The following is a 22,919-nucleotide window of genomic DNA, read 5'->3' on the forward strand; positions in this document are numbered from 1 at the left end:
TACGTTAGTTTGTTTCCCCAACGAAGTGACAAACATGTTTGGTTTTGCTTTGTTTGCTTCACATTTGTATGTTTTACTCTCTTATGCTTGGGGTATAAAAGTGATAATTGCATATCAATAGCCGATTCTGGTCAATATTCACCTCGTACAAATAGGGCCTACTTAGTTTAGTTTCACAGCATGGTCAGTCATTCGCTGTCACCGATGGCTGCGCATCATTTTCATCAACATTGGTAAATGCTTATTGGCATTTGTTTCCTTATGACATAATATTAGCATTCTTTTAAAATAGTGTAACAGCTGCTATTACAAAAATTATGCTATTTACCTTTCAGTTACCCAGCCAGCAACTAAATTAGTTACAAAAAAGAACCAATGAAGACGGAAAGCGCGTGTCATCCATAATTTCATAAAGAAAATTTCGAAAGCTTCGGTTATCGTTATGAGTTGACGCAACTTGGAAACAAAAAAAATGATAACAGCTGTAAGAACGCATGTCTAATTCGAGGAGACATATTTACAATATCTACAACGATAATTTGATAACACGCTGCGACTAACCTAAACGTGTTCTCATACTACTATGTGAAGTACGACAATCATAAGTCTTCAAAAGCCCTTCTATGCAAGCCAAAATGCTTGGCTTAATACGATTAAAAATCCCTTCCAACTATTAAATTGTGTTTAAATGGCGACAAAAATGCGCGTATACTTAAATTTTTCTACCCGTAGCTGCAGCTGGGCGCTAAATCGTCTAATCATAAGGCCCGCCATTTAGAAACTATTCAAACTTCATATTCACGTGACCCAGCGTTTTTGTAGCCCTAAGTACGAGCGGAATATTCGAACTACTAACGCGAGAGTTGTTGCTCTTTTAAACAGGCAACAGTTTTCTTGGATCCAATAGCCACTCATGCATCGTTACCCAGAGACCGTAAGCTTATTCGAAGAAGTAACACTTTTTACCTCCAATAATCTAATTTGCTGTGCCCTGTTCAAATTGTAGGATATATATATTTGAGTGAGCCTCTCAATAAACTGAGTGGTGAGTTTTGTTACTTTTTAAAATATTACACTTCTCACTTTAATAACTCATTTATTGAGTAAGAGCTTTTTTCAGTAAAGTAAGGAATATAGATTGCAGCAATGATATACAGCCCCCACACTAGGGGCTGTATATTATTGGTATCATTAGAAATAAGGAAATTATACCGCTGCAGCATATTATTAAAACATGGTTGAGTCAATGATATACAGCCCCATGTGGGGGCTGTATATCATTGGTTGAGTTTAGTCTTGTTCCCATAAACAGTGAGAGCATATACATATGTTTACAATATGTAGAGTCTAGTGCAAGTGTTTCCATCTGAAAACTTTATGGAATATTAGGTTTTTTGTCATTACGCCCTAGCATATGGTTATCTAACTGTAAACCACTAAGAAATTCTTTGGACGCACCTGCTAAAATGCCAGCCAAATCTGGTAAGTTGAATATTTTAGTAGCTACTATGTTATGCTCTTTCTTAATTTTTATATAATGATTACCGGGCTATCAATAGTTTGTGAAGCAAAGTAGGTATTGAATTTACCAATACCTATGGTTTGCAAGATCTTTGTGTAAGGCCTTGAAACCATATCTTTAATAGTTAGGTTTTTAGTTAATTATTGTATTTGGAGTAATAAATACTGAAAAAACACCCTGGATTGGGGTGGAGACAACTAATACTTTTAGCATATCTATGATACGCTATTGAGACCAGCTCACTTGTGCTCTGCTGAAACCAATAGAGTGCGCTGAACCCAATGCGTTTCGTAATACAACCTGCCAAAACTAACAGTAGGAAGCTGAAACCAACTCACTTGTGCCCCGCTGAAACCAACAAAGTGTGCTGAGTCCATCACTTCTTGCGATACAGCTTGCTGAAACCAACAGTAGGAAGCTGAAACCAACTCACTTGTGCTCCGCTGAAACCAACACAGTGCCCTGAACTCAAAGCTTCGTAAAATGCAACCTGCTGAAACCAACGAGAGTGACCTGAACTCTGTAAAAACAATAACTTTTCAGTTTTAATCATCATTTTAATCTTCTCTGAGCTTGCTGTCGGTTATTTAACTGACAATCAGAAAGTGATAACATTTTCTCAACGAATAAACAATTTCATTGAAATAACTTATATCTATGTGTCCCCCTAAAGGGCAAAACACAAGCTGACCTGCCTAAAAATTGCAGCAGTATTTATATTGCATAAGCGGATGGCCTAGAGGTTAATAGTTATTGTTCAAACTGAATAATCATGTTACTTTGCTATCTGCTAACTTCGCAAAATTCCCATATGAACAATAAAAAAATTTTGTGCTGCAACTAACCGCTGTGATGCGACAAACTAGGCACTAACAAAAAGACCGTGAACAAATTACATACTCTATGTTACAAACAATACTCGCACAGAATAAAAAGACATATTCTGGATACAAAAAGTAATGAATACAAAATCTAGTCATGAGAAAAAGTATAAACAAAATGGAAATGTATTCCTTAGAAGAATTTAAACAACTAGTAATATATTAAAATGGCTACTTAGACTATTCCGACATGCAACTACAAACATAAAAAAATTTTGCTAACAAGCGAACAAAATCTGAATATATGAATAAAATCGTTAAAGGTTGGCAATTGCTAAAAAAATGTCTATAATTTCAGCAAATGGCGTTTTTCGTCTTTTCTATGTCAACTACGATCCCAGAAGTCCTTCGCATATGTATTGACTCGGTAGCCTCATATTTTCATCAATCCATTGGAAATTAATGCCCATAGAGTTGCTCCCACATGGCCCTCTTCAAGACCATTACTCATTTCATAGAGGTTGCTCGCTAGAATAGCATTAGTGGTTTTTTAGGTTCACTACTATAGCATTAAAATTATTATCTGGATGTTCTAGCACTACCAAAGAATATATATTTAGATGTCACATTGCTTCTGATTTCATATTTGCATATAATAATTGAAGATCGGGGTTTGCGTGTCTCTTAAATTTGTGTGGAAAGCATGCAGCATTAGATGTCCTTTGACTGCTCTACACACAAAAACTGTGTGTGATCTTCACATTGAACAAAACCACAATATGGAAGACGAGTTACAATTCAAATACAGGGCTTTTAGAGTTTACAGGGCATAAACTCAAAGTTACTGAATATTGAAAAGACAAAATGTTCCACTATAGCTCTTTGATAAGTGTGAACAGGCACCAGGGTCACCTTTCAACAGCAACCTTGAAGCTGTATTTCATGACTGTGCTTACAGGCACAGATCGTTCCTCATGTTAGTTTGTGGTCATCTTGGATTTGTCATATGAAATGAATCCTTTGGGAAGGATCATTTCTTCCATTTTATTAGTAGTCTTTAAACTTGCTTTAAGAAATGAATTGATCTCTTTGGGGTTTGTATACTCTTGTATACTCTTGTAATTATGTAAGTGCTCTTCAGGCAGCGAGCACATGAATGCATCGCTGAAACTCTCATTCTTTTTCAGCCAGTGCACCGGCTGAGACTAAAGTATCAGGCAGTGTATCATTTTCATCACACTTTTCACTCTGAGACGGGAAAGGCTGTATCAGCATCAATTTTTTTAGACCAACATAACATTAGGCTATAGAGCTTCATGATATGGCGATTTCATTGTTTACTGGCGGTTATACGGTAGACGATTTGAAAATCGCCACCATTTAAAGAGATATCACCAACTGCATAAACTATATAATCGTGGCGATTCATCTCACACCTGACGGATTTTAGCGTGAGTGATTCTGGAAGTCTTCTAGTCTGATAGTACGTTTCTTCCATAGCCTTCCACGCACACAGGTATGTGTGCGTGGAATAAATGTTTTCATGAAATAGATGAATTCATGAAATGAATGTTTTTAATTATCATGAACACAAAACAGTTTCTTTTTAACTTGAAATATACTAATAAAGATTTACACAAATTTACAAGTGTTTTTACATAATATCACGATGCATCACGCGTCTATTTGCTATATTAACCATCTGGTGACTTTGGAAATCGTGAAGCTCTCACATTAAATGGTTTACGGTCATGACCTTAGAGTAGGTTCTCGTCAAGGACTGTCTGCCTAGAATGATGATCCTCACTAGGCATCAGCCTATTGGTGCTGGTTTGGTAATTTATTTGATTGCGGTTTAGAAAGATACTAAATATATCATCTCTCCACAATAATGTTTAGTGCAACTTAAATGTAAAAGGATTGCCGAAACTTCACTGACCAAAATTTACAGTGACTGTAGATGTTATTAAAAAATATCAATTTTGTATGATGTCTCTTTGGAGACTACGGCAATGTATAAGTTTTCGCTTATATCACACCGTGTAGTCAGCAGTAATTGAATAGTGAATATATTTTAATTTCTAGACTTACATGCAAACGCTATACGTGTAGTTCAAATACTATTTGAAATATATTTCAAATACAAAGTATAGATCAAGAGAGATGAATTGGAACTACATGTAGATTGTGCGGTACATGTTGATACAACGTGAAAGTATAGATCAAGAGAGATGAATTGGAACTACATGTAGATTGTGCGGTACATGTTGATACAACGTGAAGGTATAGATCAAGAGAGATGAATTGGAACTACATGTAGATTGTGCGGTACATGTTGATACAACGTGAAAGTTTTATTATAATTATGTAAAATATGTGCCACTCTGTTGAAATGCTGGAAATGAGACCAACACGTATCAGATTTTTATCATGATTATAATTGTATGTTAGTTGCATCATTTAATGCTGTATTGGATTTGAGGCTTGTCGATCGCTAATATGCTTGTCATATAAACTACCTTGATTTCCTCTTCAGAGTTATTTCTCATTGACCCTAACCAATCTGTTCAATAACTTACTTATTTTATCTAATGTGTCATGTAAATCTCTTATAGCTCCATTTTGTACACATTTCCATATATTGTCTCTCTCTTCCCTTTTTCTATTGATTGATATATAAACATTGGTTCTTTATGCGCTATTGTGTGCTGTGCTTTTGTAGATGGCGGGCATAGCAGATGACCAGCCGCTGAGGGAGGGTGTAGTTATTCAGACAGATGAATTTGTTGATGACGAACTGGTAGAGCCAGAGAGAATGGAGTTTGGCTCGTATGTTGATAAATACACTGTGTCACCATTCTGTCTTCGTTATTTTTATGATCGGTACACAGTTTAGCCTGTGTACCTTAGTTTAGGCTGTCATACAAAAATCAAATGATTTAAATCTGTTTAATATATAACATTATAACACCAAACTCTTAACTGCAATCATCACAAGTGCAAGTATTGAAGAGTATTATCCACTTTTGGTTTCATTCATTCAAAAATAAGAAACCGTTAGGTGCTAAAAAAACTGGCAAACTGGTATTTATATTTTGCATGATTGACCACAGGAAGAATATGCTTAAATTTTTCATAGTGCTTTTTTATGTGAAACTGCTAGTAGCTCCACTCCACTGAATTAGATGTACATGTAGTTTGTAAATTGTGATTTTGTATGCGAAAAATATAAGAAGTGGTCAAACTAGTGCATGTAGGTCACTAATACCGAAAAGTAGTTTCACCAGCATCCTTATGTGTAATGCAATTCACAAGCTATTTGCATGAGCAAAACAATCAAATTTTTTCAAAAAAATTTTCAAAAATTTCAAATTTCAAAAAATTTTTTTTTTTAATTTAGTTTAAATAAAAAATAAAAATTTTGCGAGAAAAATCATGATTTCTTTTCCAACCCTGCAATTAGCCAATGTACAAAAGGTGTATATGATAGGAAGGCAAATTACCTTAGGCTTAATTGATAGAACCTACGGTAAGTACAGTTTAGTGCTAATGATCTCCTATGGAAAGTCTTGCAGAAACAATTTAACAAAGTTCTTTTGTCAATATATTTAGATGTAAGGCTGGTCGATGCCGCTGGCTGTATGTAGGTGTATACTTTCAGGGCTGCCAACATCACGAGAACGGAGGCTCGCGAGGCCCTGCTTAATTATGTAGCTCAGTATTGCTGCTTTGGCAAAGGGGCGGCTAAAGAGTTGATGATGCTAAAGGTGGTGCCATCCAATGCCATGCATGTGAGTTTGCAACATAGTCTTAGCACGGAGTAGGTAATCACTCGTTCTTACTGTATACTAGGCTATCAGATATAACATAGCTCAGAAATTAATTTTATATGAGCGGCAAACGCCGGTGTGAAGAAGAGTCATTATTCATATTCAGATACACTTGCGGTGCGGTTTAACTTGTTCTTGCTTACCAAGCTTTTTGTCACCTTATTCTTTTCTGTCAGCTTTTGTTAATTAGCTGAATGTTATAATAAAGTTTTGTGAGCTGCAGTCCAAGTTGAGCTGAACAGATAGCTAAGCCAAATAATGAGCAACTTGAGAGTTGGTTACACTGCTGAAAGCGTTTAGACGGCTGAGTGATAGCCAAGGAAGAAGTGTTAACTTTCACCATCCAATTGTTTGTTGATTTATCGAAGGAAAACTGGTGGTTCTCCGCTGTTTCATGAGACTAAAAAATGGACTTTAATAGTTTTTAATCTTATCACTGCTTAACAGTGAGCTGGAGTTTTTTGTTTATTTCAAATTCATAATTTTACCCACATTTTTCTCAGTACACTCTGGAGACATTCTGCGAAGGGAGGTATACGACATATGATGATAAACCGTATCAAGGAGGAGCTGTGGATGGCTCCCACAATGGTTCTGCTCCTGATCCTTGGACACTTCGAGCCAACCCCAGCCAAATGTTTCAGGATGAACGGCAGTATCTCCGTATACCGCACACATCAGAAGTTAGGGTACGGAGTAGCCATCCCAGACGCAGTTATTTGCTAGCCCTTGTATTTTTCAAGTTATTTTATCATTTTTATCAACTGAATGTTGCTCGATTTTAGCTTGCTCCTTGTGAACAGCTGTCTTGTATGTGCACTCATACCGTGCACTCATACCGTGCACTCATACCGTGCACTCATACCGTGCACTCATATCGTGCACTCATATCGTGCACTCATACCGTGCACTCATGCCGTGCACTCATGCCGTGCACTCATGCCGTGCACTCATATCGTGCACTCATACCGTGCACTCATACCGTGCACTCATGCCGTGCACTCATATCGTGCACTCATACCGTGCACTAGCGATATATGCTACCATTCAAATCGAATTTGAGAAGTTGCCCTTACTTGACATTTTACGCTATATGGAATTTTTTACACGGTATGAAGCAAAACCTTTCCAAAAATTTTTTACGTTATTTGGTAATTTAGGTTGTAGAAGATATATGTTATAGAAGCGTCTACTGTAACTTCTTCAACAGCGTTTGTGTGTTAATCATTTTAGAGGTCGTTTACCATTCTATAGATAAGTTAATGAAACTGTCTGTTTTTATGTTAATTGTCTAATGTGATGCTCTCCGCACCATTTCTGCAGGTGTGTAGTACCTGTCAAGGATCCAGGAAAGTAACATGCGGTTTCTGCCGTGGAAGTGGATTCAATAAGTGCAACTCTTGTTCTGGAAGAGGAGAGAAGGATGACCGAGACAAAGATGGAAATCATATAACAAAGCGTTGCACCAGCTGCAGTAAGTAGCTACTCACAATGAACCATTCACTGAATACATACGTATGTCCTATGGTTTCTTCACAGGATATGCAATTTTTCTTGCCAAAAATGAGGATATTGTAGGGAAAACCTGTATGAATTGGTTAAATTTAATTCCGTAGTAAATACGTAACATGTCAGTTTTATTTAAAAATTAATGCTTGGTTATTCACATCTCATGCACTGATAGATTATAGATGTGTCAATCCATTGAGCACCAGTACTATTGGTGAGTATCGAAGGCAGGACAGCTACAGACGGCTTGGCTCAAAGTTTGTCAGTTATGCATGAGATTCCTATAGCCAGGTCGAATTGATATTCTATGATCACCAGTATAGTTATTTAATGTACACTAATTTTCTTGTGTTCATAGTTGTCAGATGTACACGAAGCAATGGGAAGCTTCGCTTGTTTGCCTTTTTTCCTTTACTTTGATTTCCAGATGTTTACCTTTGTCTTCATTCACTCATCATTAAATGTGTTAACTCGCAAGATCACTATTATGTGCAATAAGATTTCCCAACAACCTCGCCATAAACATTTTGGCCTCTGAAAATATTTGCTGATCTTCTTACTTGAAGGGCATTTACTTTCATGCACAGTTACGGTAGCAGATAAGGAGCTAAGTCTATATGATCACTAAGTCTATATGATCACTATGTCTATATGATCACTAAGTCTATATGATCACTAAGTCTATATGATCACTAAGTCTATATGATCACTATGTCTATATGATCACTAAGTCTATATGATCACTATGTCTATATGATCACTAAGTCTATATGATCACTAAGTCTATATGATCACTATGTCTATATGTAATGGGCTTCTTCGAACACCCTTTATTATGCTCAAGTGTTCGGTATCAACTTGCAGTTTTAAATGAATTTTGTATCTGAGTATTTCTATAACTTGATTTAGTCGTTTGCTGTTTTAGATAATATATAGTGTCTGTAGGTGAGTATATAGGTTAGTTAGTTCTTCTCAATAAGAGTAAAAGCTATACTAGAGATAATGGTGGCTTCTTTAGTTAAAAGAGCACTTGCTTGTGGTAACTCTATGACTGAGAAACTCTTCTGACCTAACCTAAACCTACTTACATATATCTGTCATTTACTTTCATATACCGGTCATATACTTACATATACCTGTCATATACTTACATATACTTGTCATATACTTACATATACCTGTCATATACTTACATATACTTGTTATATACTTACATATACCTGTCATATACTTACATATACCTGTCATATACTTACATATACTTGTTATATTCTTACATATACCTGTCATATACTTACATATACCTGTCATATACTTACATATACTTGTTATATACTTACATATACCTGTCATATACTTACATATACCTGTCATATACTTACATATACCTATACTTACATATATCTGTCATATACTTACATACACCTGTCATACACTTACATATACCTGTCATATACTTACATATACCTATACTTACATATACTTGTCATATACTTACATATACCTATCATATACTTACATACACCTGTCATACACTTACATATATCTGTCATATACTTACATATACCTATACTTACATAAGCCTGTCATATACTTACATGTACTTGTCATATACTTACATATACCTGTCATATACCTGTCATGTACCTGTCATATACTCACATATACCTGTCATATACGTACATATACCTGTCATATACTTACATATACCTGTCATATACTTACATATACCTGTGTACTTATATATATATATATCTGTCATATGATTACATATATTTGCCATATACTTACGTATACATGTCATATAGTTACTTATACCTGTCATATACTTACATATATATCTGTAATATTCATGTCATACACTTGTAATATACATGTCGTATGCTTACATATACTTTTCTTATACTAGCAACATGTCTGTAATCGTTAGATGGACGCGGAGAAACTCGTTGCAGCTCCTGTAATGGCTCCGGCCAGCAGCAGTGTTATCATTGTAATGGCTACGGCAAAGTGGAAGTATTCCGAAAACTGAACATTGTTTAGTAAGTGTGAAATCAGTCTTTAATTATACTTACTAGTATCCTGGCAGTCTAGTGCATCGTAAATAGTCATCAGGTGTGCTATGATAGGTATGGTCATCAGGTGTGCTATGATAGGTGATCCGGTAATGCTAGCAGCCAATGATAGGTGGTCTGATAGTGCTAGCGGCCAATGATAGGTGGTCTGGTAATGCTAGCAGCCAATGATAGTTGATCTGGTAGTGCTAGCAGCCAATGATAGGTGGTGTGGTAGTGCTAGCAGCCAATGATAGGTGGTCTGGATGTGCTAGCAGCCAATGATAGGTTGTATGGTAGTGCTAGCAGCCAATGATAGGTGGTCTGGTAGTACTAGCAGCCAATGATAGGTGGTCTGGTAGTGCTGGCAGCCAATGATAGGTGGTCTGGTAGTGCTAGCAGCTAATGATAGGTGGTCTGGCTGTGCTAGCAGCCATTGATAGGTGGTCTGGTAGTGCTAGCAGCCAATGATAGGTGTTCTGGTAGTGCTAGCAGCCATTGATAGGTGGTCTGGTAGCGCTAGTAGCCCGTGATAGGCAGTCGGGTAGTGCTAGCAGCCATTGATAGGTGGTCTAGTAGTGCTAGCAGCCAATGATAGGTGGTCTGGTAGTGCTAGCAGCTATTGATAGGTGGTCCTGTAGTGCTAGCAGCCATTAATAGGTGGTCTGGTAGTGCTAGTAGCCCATGATAGGCAGTCGGGTAGTGCTAGCAGCCATTGATAGGTGGTCTAGTAGTGCTAGCAGCCAATGATAGGTGGTCTGGTAGTGCTAGCAGCCATTGATAGGTGGTCTGGTAATGCTAGCAGCCAGTTATAGGTGGTCTGGTAGTGCTAGCATCTATTTTGAAAGTTAATATTTTTGAAAGTATTTCAAATTTTTCAAGATCATGGTTGCACTTCCTTTTAAAGTAATTTTATTATAGTTTTGTCTGCAATTTACTGTTGGCTGCTAGTGTGAACATTCTTATCAGCTCTACCTCAAGCTTTACCTTCTACAACGGATCATCTTAGTGAACATGTAGTTTTGTATTATTTTTTTATTACAATTTTTGATTCGCTAAAGGAAAGCATATTTGACTGGCTACCAGTGCAGATCGTGTTGCTGGTCGCTATTAAATTATGTCATAATTTTAGCAAAAACCATGTAGCAGACTACGTGTTGGAGGGAGCTAACCTTCCCAGTATACTTGTTCGAAGGGTACAAGGAGTAGAGATATTTTCGCAGACTGATCGAAAGGTTAGTTACTTTGATAGAAGAGACCTTGAGTTTGTTAATTTGGTAACCAGCACTATGTAGTTAAGGCTGGCAGCTGCAATGAAATGTTTTCTCACTTGAAAAAGCCTATAATATTTAGTACTGCCAGGGAGTTTTACCCAATCGGCCATTTTTTAAAGGCTGATCACTCGATTGTGCCCAAATTCTAATTTCATGGCTATATCTGCAGTCTGAAAAATTTTATAGGTCTGGCCAATCACTAAGTTTCCTGTCCATGAAATAAACCAGCACTCTGTTGACCTTGTCAACCTTGCCAGAAAGGGTCATCCTAAGGAAAGACAACTTCAACAGGTTGGTCTGTTATTAGTTAATGACAACTCCAGGGTCTGCGAAACCCTGGAGTTTCTTGGCATATAGTTATCAGGAATGGAGTTGATTTTATATTTGTTAGTTTCCATACAGTTGCTATACCTCGACATACGAGCTTAGTGCCTTCTGGAACTGAGCTCGTATGTCAATGTGCTCATATCTCAATGCAACATTTCCTATATGAAATAACCAAATACAAATTAATTTGTTACCATGATATGAAAAAAACCACCTATTCAGTGGTTATGATCTGCAATAAAATGCAACGTTGCTATGTACATTACCGTATGGAGTTTTTGCCTTTGAGAGACGTAGTGGCTAACGGTGGTGTGGAGGAGACTTGACAGCAAAACGGTTGATACACTAAAGTTTTGTGGCACTACCTAACATGAACTTTGAATTGAACTTAAAAGGATTTCAGCTCACTAAACACACACTTGAAGCTAATTTTTAATCTTTTACTAAACTAAACTTTAATCTTGTCTTCGTCTTAATTTTTTATTATCTGTTTCTGGTTTGGCATTTTTTGCCTTCACTATAACTTTTAGCTGACCTTTTAAAACTTTTTTTCAAACTAGTTCAACAAACAAGACCAAGTGATGCTGTTCCCGAAAGCAGCCTCTCTCATATTTAGTCCATTTAATGGCTGCCAAGAACCGGCTCGTATGCTTGTATCTCAAAGGTTCTTGTATCTCAAGGCAGTAACTTACTCAAAATTCTGCTCTTATCTCAATTTTCTCCGATATTTGAGGCACTCGTATGTCAAGGTTTGACTGTACTCGCAGTGGTAATTAAAAAGCTGCTAATTAAAGGCTTACTGGTTATGAAGTAGCTACTGTAGGTTGTAGTGGCCACCTTTGATAAGTTTCCATACAGCAATAGCGTAGCGACACATGCCCATACGGTGGTACAATGCCATCATTGTTACAACCCTGTCGCCCTCATTCTGTCGTCATTCAGTGTCGCTGTGTAGAGGCGAACCACCTGTACGGAGGCACCATCTTTGTGCCGTGGAAACAGCCATCACGAATTGAATACATGAGCAACAGGGTTGTTTGTTGTATTGTATATTGATGCAGTAGTTACAAAAGCTGTTGATTAACTAGTATTAATGCCATAAGAAGTAGCAGTTTGTCTTCTGATCATCCATGGTTTGTTTTGTCCTTGACCTTTTAAAGATCCATTCACTATCACTGTATGAATACTTATTAATTACCATAGCAACCTTAAAACACTCTGGTGAAGCTTGTGTATGTAATGTTAGAATTCTCATCAACTGTGTATTTACATTAACGATGGTTGGTAAGAATTGAAGAGTGGGGGTTGATGATCATGTAGGTCACTCATACTGCACTCATGTGAGTCACTCATACTGCACTCATGTGAGTCACTCATACTGCACTCATATGAGTCACTCATACTGCACTCATTCTTCCAGAGACAAACTCTGACTGCAGTACCTGTTACACGGATAGACTACGCATTCAAAAAATTTAAATCCAGTTTCTGGGTGTATGGACTACAGAGGGAGGTGTATGCCCCGGACTACCCACAGCAAAAGTGCTGCGGGTGTAGCATTCTTTAGCTCTCACTTCAGGTAGGATTTTGTGCTATGCGCTATTTAATTGTTTCTCAAATGAAAACTGGCATTCTATATTGGCTGCAATCAATGGCTATGAAACACACTAAGGGTTCTTTCAGATTGCTTATGCGCACTCCAGGTCTTGTCGTTGGAGGAAATGTGTCGACCCCTATGTTGACCTTTATGCGGTTTGATGTTTATATTACACTAGCTGTGCCACCCAGCGTTGCCCGTGTAATAGAAAGTTTTTGGACAAAAAATTGATTTGTATTTAACCTATAACAACATTTGCCATTATAACTTTCAAAGTACATATCACGAGAAAAGTGTGTCGTGTAGTTGAAATAAATTAAGAGAAAAATAAAAACAACTGTAAAGGTTTTAAAACTTTGTCAAACAACTGTACCTTTCAAGCTAGTAGCCTGGCATATTGCCAATGGAAAACTCCACTAAGCTAGTTAATAAGGTTAGGCTTCCAATGACAGTAAGCCATAACTTTGAGTCTGTATTGTTGTCCAGCTCAGCTGTTTTAATAATAGCTATAGCCGGATTTCCAACAGACGGATTTCCAACAGACGGATTTCCAACAGACGGACTCTGAAAAATATATATATAGATAGATGCACATGCTATCCCAACATCTGTCATGCAGACATTATGGCAGAGCTAGTGGATTTGCCAAGCATTAATATTATTACAGTATTAGTGATTTGTTAAAATACACATGGTTTACATTGTGAGTAGTAATAAAATACGTATGTTTTACATTGCTAGTAGTAATAAAGTATGTATGTTTTACATTGCTAGTAGTAATAGAATACGTATGTTTTACATTGCTAGTAGTAATAAAGTATGTATGTTTTACATTGCTAGTAGTAATAAAATACATATGTTTTACATTGCTAGTAGTAATAGAATACATATGTTTTGCATTGCTAGTAGTAATAGAATACATATGTTTTACATTGCTAGTAGTAATAGAATACATATGTTTTACATTGCTAGTAGTAATAGAATACGTATGTTTTACATTGCTAGTAGTAATAGAGTATGTATGTTTTACATTGCTAGTAGTAATAGAATATGTATGTTTTACATTGCTAGTAGTAATAGAATACGTATGTTTTACATTGATAGTAGTAATAGAATACGTATGTTTTACATTGCTAGTAGTAATAAAGTTTGCAATGCTCTGAGATTTCTTGTCAGCTGATACTATTCAACCCACAACTTGCCACCACAGTCACTCATGTACGTGGGTAAAATAAATGTGAATAAGTACATGTATGTTTTTTTATTTTCGGTCAAAATCAGTTTCTAGTATCATTTTGGGTTACACCTGTAGAATTCAAAAGCTCTCTTAAAGTCCTCATGTTCAATCACAAACAGTTTACACAGTTAGCATATTTATAATGTAGCTGTAATAAGTCTCTGGTGGTGTCCCCAGTTTCATTGTTTACCACACTGTTTACCTCACTGTTTACCACACTGTTTACCTCACTGTTTACCACACTGTTTACCACACTGTTTACCACACTGTTTACCACACTGTTTACCACACTGTTTACCACACTGTTTACCACACTGTTTACCACACTGTTTACCACACTGTTTACCACACTGTTTACCACACTGTTTACCACACTGAACACAATGGTGGCAGCTCTCATTATTTAGACCTCTGGTTACCAATGGTAAGGTTGGAAAATGTGTTTAAAACTATCATATGATGGAGCACATATACCTACTAAACTACAAAGCAGTTGTTTAATATTCCATAGCCCAAAAACCTGTGATAGCTCCTTAATAAACACTGCAGGTAATTACCGTCAGCACTAATGCATTATATAAGACTATGTAAAACATACAATTAACAGTAAGAACTTAAATTATTAAAGTAATAGTCAATAAAAATATTTGTATCGTTACAAAAGCAGTGAGCTCGGTGTTGTCTGTTGTATTATTCATTTTCTATCAGATAGCCCTTGGCATGCGTTTAGATTTTAATGCAAATTGCGACATGGCTTTCATAACAACAATCCATTAATGAGTTCATTGAGAGGAGTTGTCCTTCAAGCATATGAAAGACAATTCTAGAGTTTTGAAACAGGTGGTGTTTATGAGGCTGCTTCTCAGGAACCAGACAGAGGTTTGAAAGTAAATTTTATGAAGACCTGGTGAAAGGCACAGAGAATATGCAGACTAAATTTGAACAAAATCCGTCAAAATTGTGGAAACGCATAGCGTTCACGTAGACACACAATGACAGAGTAGGAGTTATTACTAGAGATGTACTTTGCTATTTATGAAAGACGCGTGGATTGAGATGTAGCCTTGGTATTATGGATAGTGCATGGATAGAGATTAGACTTAACTCATGAACTACATTAGCATCGCATTAACTTATCCTGTATATATTTTTGTATTTGTATAGTGTGAAAACCAACTTTACGGTGACATGTATAAACTTTTATTGAGCAATCCATAATCATTTCCATAAAAAAAATTTCATAAACGCAAACGAAATTCTGTAAAAACTACTTGAAACTATTAAGCTTACGTATATGCAAAATCTCTTTTGACAAAAGATTAAAAAAATTAGCAATACAATTGTTGAGTGCACCTTTGAATAAGTAAGTACTACTACCCACTATCTACTACTATTCACTATCTACTACTATCCACTATCTACTTCTACCCACTCTCTACTACTATCCACTATCTACTACTATCCACTATCTAATACTACCCACTATCTACTACTATTCACTATCTACTACTATCCACTATCTACTACTATCCACTATCTACTACTATCCACTATATACTACTACCCACTCTCTACTACTATCCACTGTCTACTACTATCTACTATTACCCACTATCTACTGCTATTCACTATCTACTACTATCCACTATCTACTACTATTCACTATCTACTACTATCCACTATCTACTACTATCTACTACTACCCACTATCTACTACTATTCACTATCTACTACTATTCACTATCTGTCATGCAAGTGCCAAGTATTATTGGTACTTTGCCAACAAACATTATGCTTTTTAGCTAAAGCTTTATACAAGCTAATATTATATAGTACTGTCTCATTATAGCTATTAATAATGCTTGTAGCTTTTTACAAAGCTTTTCTATGACCAAACATATAAATACTTGGGTTTTCTGTTATCAAATCAGTTGTCTCTGGAGTGTGCAATAAACCATTTCTCTAATTTAATACTCTATTTAATTGCTTCTGTGCAGAAACATAACAGAAGCTAATTGGCAACAAGGATTTCTCTTTTGAACAGTTACAAAGAGTTTTGTTCAGATTTTATCATTGATAAAATCGATACAAAGAGTTCTAGTTTATTACAAGAGTAACTGTTCAAAATTGCACCACTACAATGGCAGAAGTAGCAGACCTGATCAAGCTAATGCAGAAGCAGCAGGAGGACCAGAGACAGCAGCAAGAGGAGCAGAGAAAGCAGCAAGAAGAGCATAGACAACAGCAGCATGAGGAGTTCAAGCAGCAACAAGAGGAATACAGACGTCAGCAAGATGAAAGAATGGAGGAGAATAAGAAACTGATGGAGCTACTACTACAAAACCTACAACGGAAACAAGAAACAGCTGCAACCGCTGTTCCAGCCTTCCCAGGTTTTGACCCAACAGCAGAGCTACTAACAGATTACATAGACAGATTCAACACATTCATTGCAGCAAATTCTATTCATCAAGACAAGATTGCTGGCACTTTTCTCACCAACCAACAGCCTACACTCTACAAGCAGCTTAGTAATATGGCAGCTCAGCTTTCAACACCCAAGCAGATCAACGACCTCAACATGGATGAAAAACTGGAATTTCTCAAAGACCAGTATGACCCTAAGCGCTTCATTGTTAGAGAGCGTTACAAGTATTGGAGTGACATGCAGAGGAAACCTGGAGAAACTATTCAAGAGTTAGCTGCCAGAATTCGTCAAGATGCAACTACATGTGCCTTCATAGACATTACAGATCCATAAGATGAGGCTCTCAGAACAAGATTTATCTGCTCTGTAAACAATGAAGCAGTTCTCAAATCTCTCTTCAAGGTCAAGGACAATGAACTCAACTTCAACAAAGCTATACAGGTAGCACAGGAAACAGAAGAAGCAGCTAAAGTTGCCAAAGAGACAGTTTATGGAAACTCGTCTAAAGTCAACAAGGTTGCTCAACAGAAATCAAGATACAAACCAATCCAGAAAAACAACTCTACACCTGACAAGCAGAAGGAAGGAAAGCTATGCTACAGATGTGACCGAACTAACCATACAGCAGATGACTGCAGATTCAAAGCAGCCACCTGCAACTTTTGTTCTAAACAAGGTCACATAGAAAGAGCATGCAAGAAAAAGAAATCATCTGCAGCAGAAAAACCAGTAAAGATGATAGAATGCACATCAACCAAGATGGTGAAACTTGCTGAAAACATCAAACTGGAGGGAGACAACTTCACACTTGAACTGGACACTGGAGCATGTGACAACTTCATCTGTAAATCAATATGGGAGAAGCTAGGAAAGCCAAACCTAAAACCTACTACAGTTAACTACAAATCAGCCTCAGGACATCTCATAGAGACGCTTGGCAGATGTGAGCTAACTGCCCAATTGGATGCACAGAAAGAAGTCAGACTACCATTTGTGATTAGTGCTGTACAAGATCTCAACCTACTAGGAAGAACTGCTATACAGCAACTAGGCATCTCTATTGATGACAAGCTACAACAGAACCTTGTATCAACAATCACAGAGAACCAGCCAGATGGGAGGTTACAAATCAAGTGTAAGGAGATGTGCAAAGAATTTCCAGAAATATTCAAAGACGAGCTAGAATGTCTCAAGAACTTTGAACTAGAGATAAACTTCAAACCTTCAACAAAGCCAGTCTTCTGCCGACCCAGACCAGTTCCTATTGCCTTGACAGAAGAGCTCAACCAAGCATACGAAGCAGGTGTAGCTAAAGGCATATGGGAACCAACTCAATTCAACCAGTATGGAACACCAGTTGTACCTGTACGCAAACCTACAACAGGTCAAGCTGCAGGGAAGATCAGAGTATGTGGAGACTACTCCAAGACTATCAATAATCAGCTAGAAACACATAGGAAACCTATCCCACTACCAGAAGATCTAATCAGAAAACTAGGTGGAGGCTATTGCTACACAAAGATTGATTTAGCAGATGCCTACAATCAAATATTGTTGGCACCAGAAAGTCAACGACGACTAGCACTATCAACACACCGAGGAGTACTACTACAGAAGAGGTTGCCCTTTGGCATAAGCTCAGCACCAGGGTATTTTCAAGAAATCATGGAGCAACTGACACAAGATCTCCCAGGAGTAGCAGTATACCTAGATGATATACTAGTGAGTGGAGCCAATGCAGAGAGCCATCTACAAAACTTACGTCGACTTCTTCAAAGATTAGAAGAAAGAGGGCTCAGATGTAGAAAAGACAAGTGCTGTGTTGCTCAACCTACAGTAGAGTATCTGGGACACAAACTCACTTCAAAGGGAATCACTAAAGGAAAGAAGGCAGATGCAGTACAACAGATGCCAGTCCCAACAGACTTAACTCAGCTAAGATCTTTCTTAGGAGCTACACAATTCTACAGCAAGTTCATACCCAATCTGTCACAACTCACAGGACCATTGCACAAACTGACACGCAAAGGAGAGACCTGGAAGTGGGGCACTGAACAAGAAAAGAGCTTCAACAAACTGAAAGATATGCTATCAACTGATAGTGTCTTAGCACACTTCAACCCAGATCTTGACATTGGAATCTTATGTGATGCTTCAGAAACTGGACTGGGAGCTGTACTATTTCATCGTTATCCTGATGGAAGTGAGAGACCAATAGCCAATGTTTCAAAAACACTGACCAGCACACAGAGGAAATATGGACAAATACAAAAAGAAGCTCTCTCAATCATATTTGCTCTAAAGAAGTATCACCAGTACCTGTATGGTCGACGGTTTATCTTGGTAACTGACCACAGACCTCTTCTCACACTTCTAGGACCTACCAAAGGAGTTCCAGCTCTAGCAGCCAACAGACTAGCAAGATGGGCACTGGTACTAAATCAGTATGACTACACCATAAAATACAGATCTACCCAGCATCATCAAAATGCAGATGTCCTCTCAAGACTGCCAGTTGGACCTGATAAAGAGTTTGATGCAAGAGAAGATGAGAATGATGTTGATACAGTATGCACTATTCACACTATTGGACAACAGCTCAACTCTACAGACTACAATGTTCTAGCAAAGGAGACAAAGAAAGACCCAACACTAGCCACAGTAATGCGCTACACAGCAGAAGGATGGCCTGGTAACAAAGAGATGAAGGAGACTCAGCTGTCACTCTTCCACAAGATCTCAGATTCACTTTCTATCACTGAAGGTTGTCTTCTATATGGCAACAGAGTAGTCATTCCTGTCAAGTTACAACAGGAAGTATTAAAGATCCTTCACCTTGGACACTTTGGAATGGAAAGAATGAAGAAGCTAGCTCGAACTGCTGTCTATTGGCCTCGCATTGACTCTGATATAGAGGAGACAAGCCGACAGTGCACTGCCTGTGCTGAACACCAGAAGCTTCCACAGAAGTATCCTATACATCCCTGGATGCTACCTGAGAAGCCATGGAGTCGTCTTCACTTAGATCATGCAGTGAACTTCATGGGCAGCCAATGGCTAGTGATGATAGATGCCTACTCAAAGTATCCATGCATACACAGGACGTCATCTACTTCTACCAGAGCTACCACAGACATCTTAGAGGAGATATTCGCACACTTTGGATACCCTCACACCATAGTCACTGACAATGCTACCAGCTTCACCTCAGGAGAGTTTCAGCAGTGGTGTCAAGAGAGAAGCATTGTTCACCTCACTGGAACACCCTACCATCCAGCTACAAATGGCGCAGCTGAAAGACTAGTACAATCCTTCAAACAAGCCATGAAGAAATCGTCACTCTCACCTAAATCTGCACTACAACAGTTCCTGATGCACTATAGAAGGCCACCACTTCCTACAGGATACTCTCCCAGTCAGCTGCTGAATGGAAGACAGATGAGATGCAAGATTGACACCCTATTGCCATCACCCGTACACATAGCACAGTTTCATCAATCCAGAGAAGTCAACCGATCGGCAGAAAAGACAGTTAGCAAGATACACAGCTACAATCTTGGAGCACCATGCTATGCCTTGTATCATGGACCTAGACGCAACAGACAACCTAGATGAGTTCCAGCCATTGTTACTAAGATATATGGAACTCGTAGTCTCAATGTCAAAGTGGTACCAAAGGGACCTACTTGGAGAAGCCATGTTGAACAACTCAGACCAAGATACTCAACAGAAGAAGATCAAGACCCTGGAGATAAACCTGATATAACAGAGGAGACAAAACTGCAACTACCAGCCCCTACAACTGTAACAGAGCAACCTCCGTCTAGAAGAAAGCCACGCAACCCTCGTCTACCTGATGGAGATGAGTATAGCAGAGACAAACCCCGAAGGTCTAAGAGAACCAGAAAGAACCTTTAGCTTAGTGAGGAGGTGTCATGCAAGTGCCAAGTATTATTGGTACTTTGCCAACAAACATTATGCTTTTTAGCTAAAGCTTTATACAAGCTAATATTATATAGTACTGTCTCATTATAGCTATTAATAATGCTTGTAGCTTTTTACAAAGCTTTTCTATGACCAAACATATAAATACTTGGGTTTTCTGTTATCAAATCAGTTGTCTCTGGAGTGTGCAATAAACCATTTCTCTAATTTAATACTCTATTTAATTGCTTCTGTGCAGAAACATATCTACTACTATTCACTATCTACTACTATTCACTATCTACTACTATTCACTATCTACTACTATCCACTATCTACTACTATTCACTATCTACTACTATCCACTCTCTACTACTATTCACTATCTACTACTATTCACTATCTACTACTATTCACTATCTACTACTATTCACTCTCTACTACTATTCACTCTCTACTACTATCCACTCTCTACTACTATCCACTATCTACTACTATTCACTATCTACTACTATTCACCATCTACTACTATTCACTATCTACTACTATCCACTATCTAATACTATCCACTATCTACTACTATTCACTATCTACTACTATCCACTATCTAATACTATCCAATATCTACTACTATTCACTATCTACTACTATCCACTCTCTACTACTATCCATTCTCTACTACTATCCACTATCTACTACTATCCACTGTATACTACTATCCACCATCTACTACTATCCACTATCTACTACTATCCACTATATACTACTATCCACTATCTGCTTCTATCCACTATCTACTACTATCCACTATCTACTACTATCCACTATCTGCTACTATCCACTATCTACTACTATTCACCATCTACTATTATCTACTATCTACTACTAAAGCTCTACGAAAATTACCATGAGAACTCGTACGTACTCTATGAAACAATATAATCAATTGTTCTTTCTTTTCAGTTGGTGCGAATTTGGATGACTCAAGCCTCGCATGTAGCAGCTTTCTCATACTTAATTTATACACTTAGTTTGTTCAGTGTACCTCAGCTTACTGTAGCACTGCACTTCTCAGAATAACAGAAACCTCTTGCTATTCATAATATCAGAAATATTGTGGTTTTGTATTGTTTTGATTGTTCATATTAATTTATTTTACACCGTAGTTTAGTATTTTCATACATTCCAAAGATTCTGTGATATCAGAATGCTCATTTATTATCATTGTCTGCCTTGTTTTTTTCTTCTACACAATTTTTATATTGAAGTATCTACTTTTCAGCATTTTCTGGTTTGTCTGCACTTCTACCTACAGATACCAGTTTTTTATCAACAACAGAGTATATTCGTTGTTTACTCATCTCTCTCAATTACCTGTGATCTGTGTGTCAATTTGGGCTGTGATTATAATTTAACTAAATATTGTTTTATATTTTTAGACACCATCATTGTACTGTCTGTTACATACAGCTTACATAACACAGCCATCCCATAATGCAGTTTTCATATATAGAGTTGCTGGACACATTCCTAGCATATTTATTAATGTAATGGAGATCTCTATTTGAGATCTCAAGATCCATAAATCATAGATAATTTTGCTGTGTCAGCTTGCAGCTATTGTAGCCATAAGTAACATACTTTTTATAGTTCCGGAATCTTCCATTGCTTCATCAAGTTGTGTAATGCTTGAAGCAGCATACTACTTGTGGAAGGTCTGCCTAAGTTAGATACATTTACATCGGTAATAAGTAGTAACTTGTGAAATATCCTAGCCTCAGAATTTGCAAGAGGCGAAAACCTTACAATTGGTTTGTAAATTCCAAAGTTTACAGGATAAAGTAATTATTACTAAAAAAAAGGTTGCATATTTAAGGCATACAATATGTTCTGAATTTATCATGGAGGAAGGGAATTTCATGGACTCGTACTCGGAATTAATGAGCGGCAAAGATGACGGAAATGCAGAACACGCAAGTAAGACAAACACAAGCAAAGCACAGTCATTTAATTGCACAGTTGTAGAGCAGATGTGACAGAATATTAATAAACGTGGAGTTATACTACCATGACTCAGATGAGACCTTATACATAACATCCGATCAAACATTCCTCTTTTTCAGCGCATCACATCACTTTATAAGAGATAGTAGTGGTACAACCTTATTCCAACTGATTGCAGCTTCTGGATTAAACCTTCCCGGTTTGCTTTTCATTCCTGTTGGTTCGTCAAGATGGCTGCTCGCCATGGATTGGTGAAGCCAAGGAGTATATTAGTGCTATTAGCAATGACATCAGTCCAGTTTTAGACAATCTCATCTCAAAAGACATTCATTTCTCGGTTCAACTTCCTAGAAGAAAATGAAAGGTTAATCCCACCTCTTATGAGTAATATC

At 37.4% G+C, this 22,919-nt stretch overlaps 1 protein-coding gene across 1 annotated transcript; it reads left to right on the forward strand.

The window, feature by feature from the left end:
* The first annotated feature begins 969 nt into the window (after positions 1-969).
* On the forward strand, positions 970-22,017 carry LOC137394471 (protein SSUH2 homolog). The gene is made up of 10 exons (XM_068081195.1): positions 970-1,045; positions 5,066-5,172; positions 6,005-6,134; positions 6,677-6,862; positions 7,497-7,647; positions 9,613-9,724; positions 10,869-10,971; positions 11,197-11,301; positions 12,758-12,916; positions 21,487-22,017. Exons 2-9 carry the CDS (start codon positions 5,066-5,068, stop codon positions 12,902-12,904), a joined length of 1,041 nt encoding a protein of 346 aa, XP_067937296.1. The 5' UTR covers positions 970-1,045; the 3' UTR covers positions 12,905-12,916; positions 21,487-22,017.
* Positions 22,018-22,919: the final 902 nt, after the last annotated feature.

Source organism: Watersipora subatra, chromosome 4 (genome assembly GCF_963576615.1).
Source record: "Watersipora subatra chromosome 4, tzWatSuba1.1, whole genome shotgun sequence".
In the NCBI taxonomy this organism is placed as follows: domain Eukaryota; kingdom Metazoa; phylum Bryozoa; class Gymnolaemata; order Cheilostomatida; family Watersiporidae; genus Watersipora; species Watersipora subatra.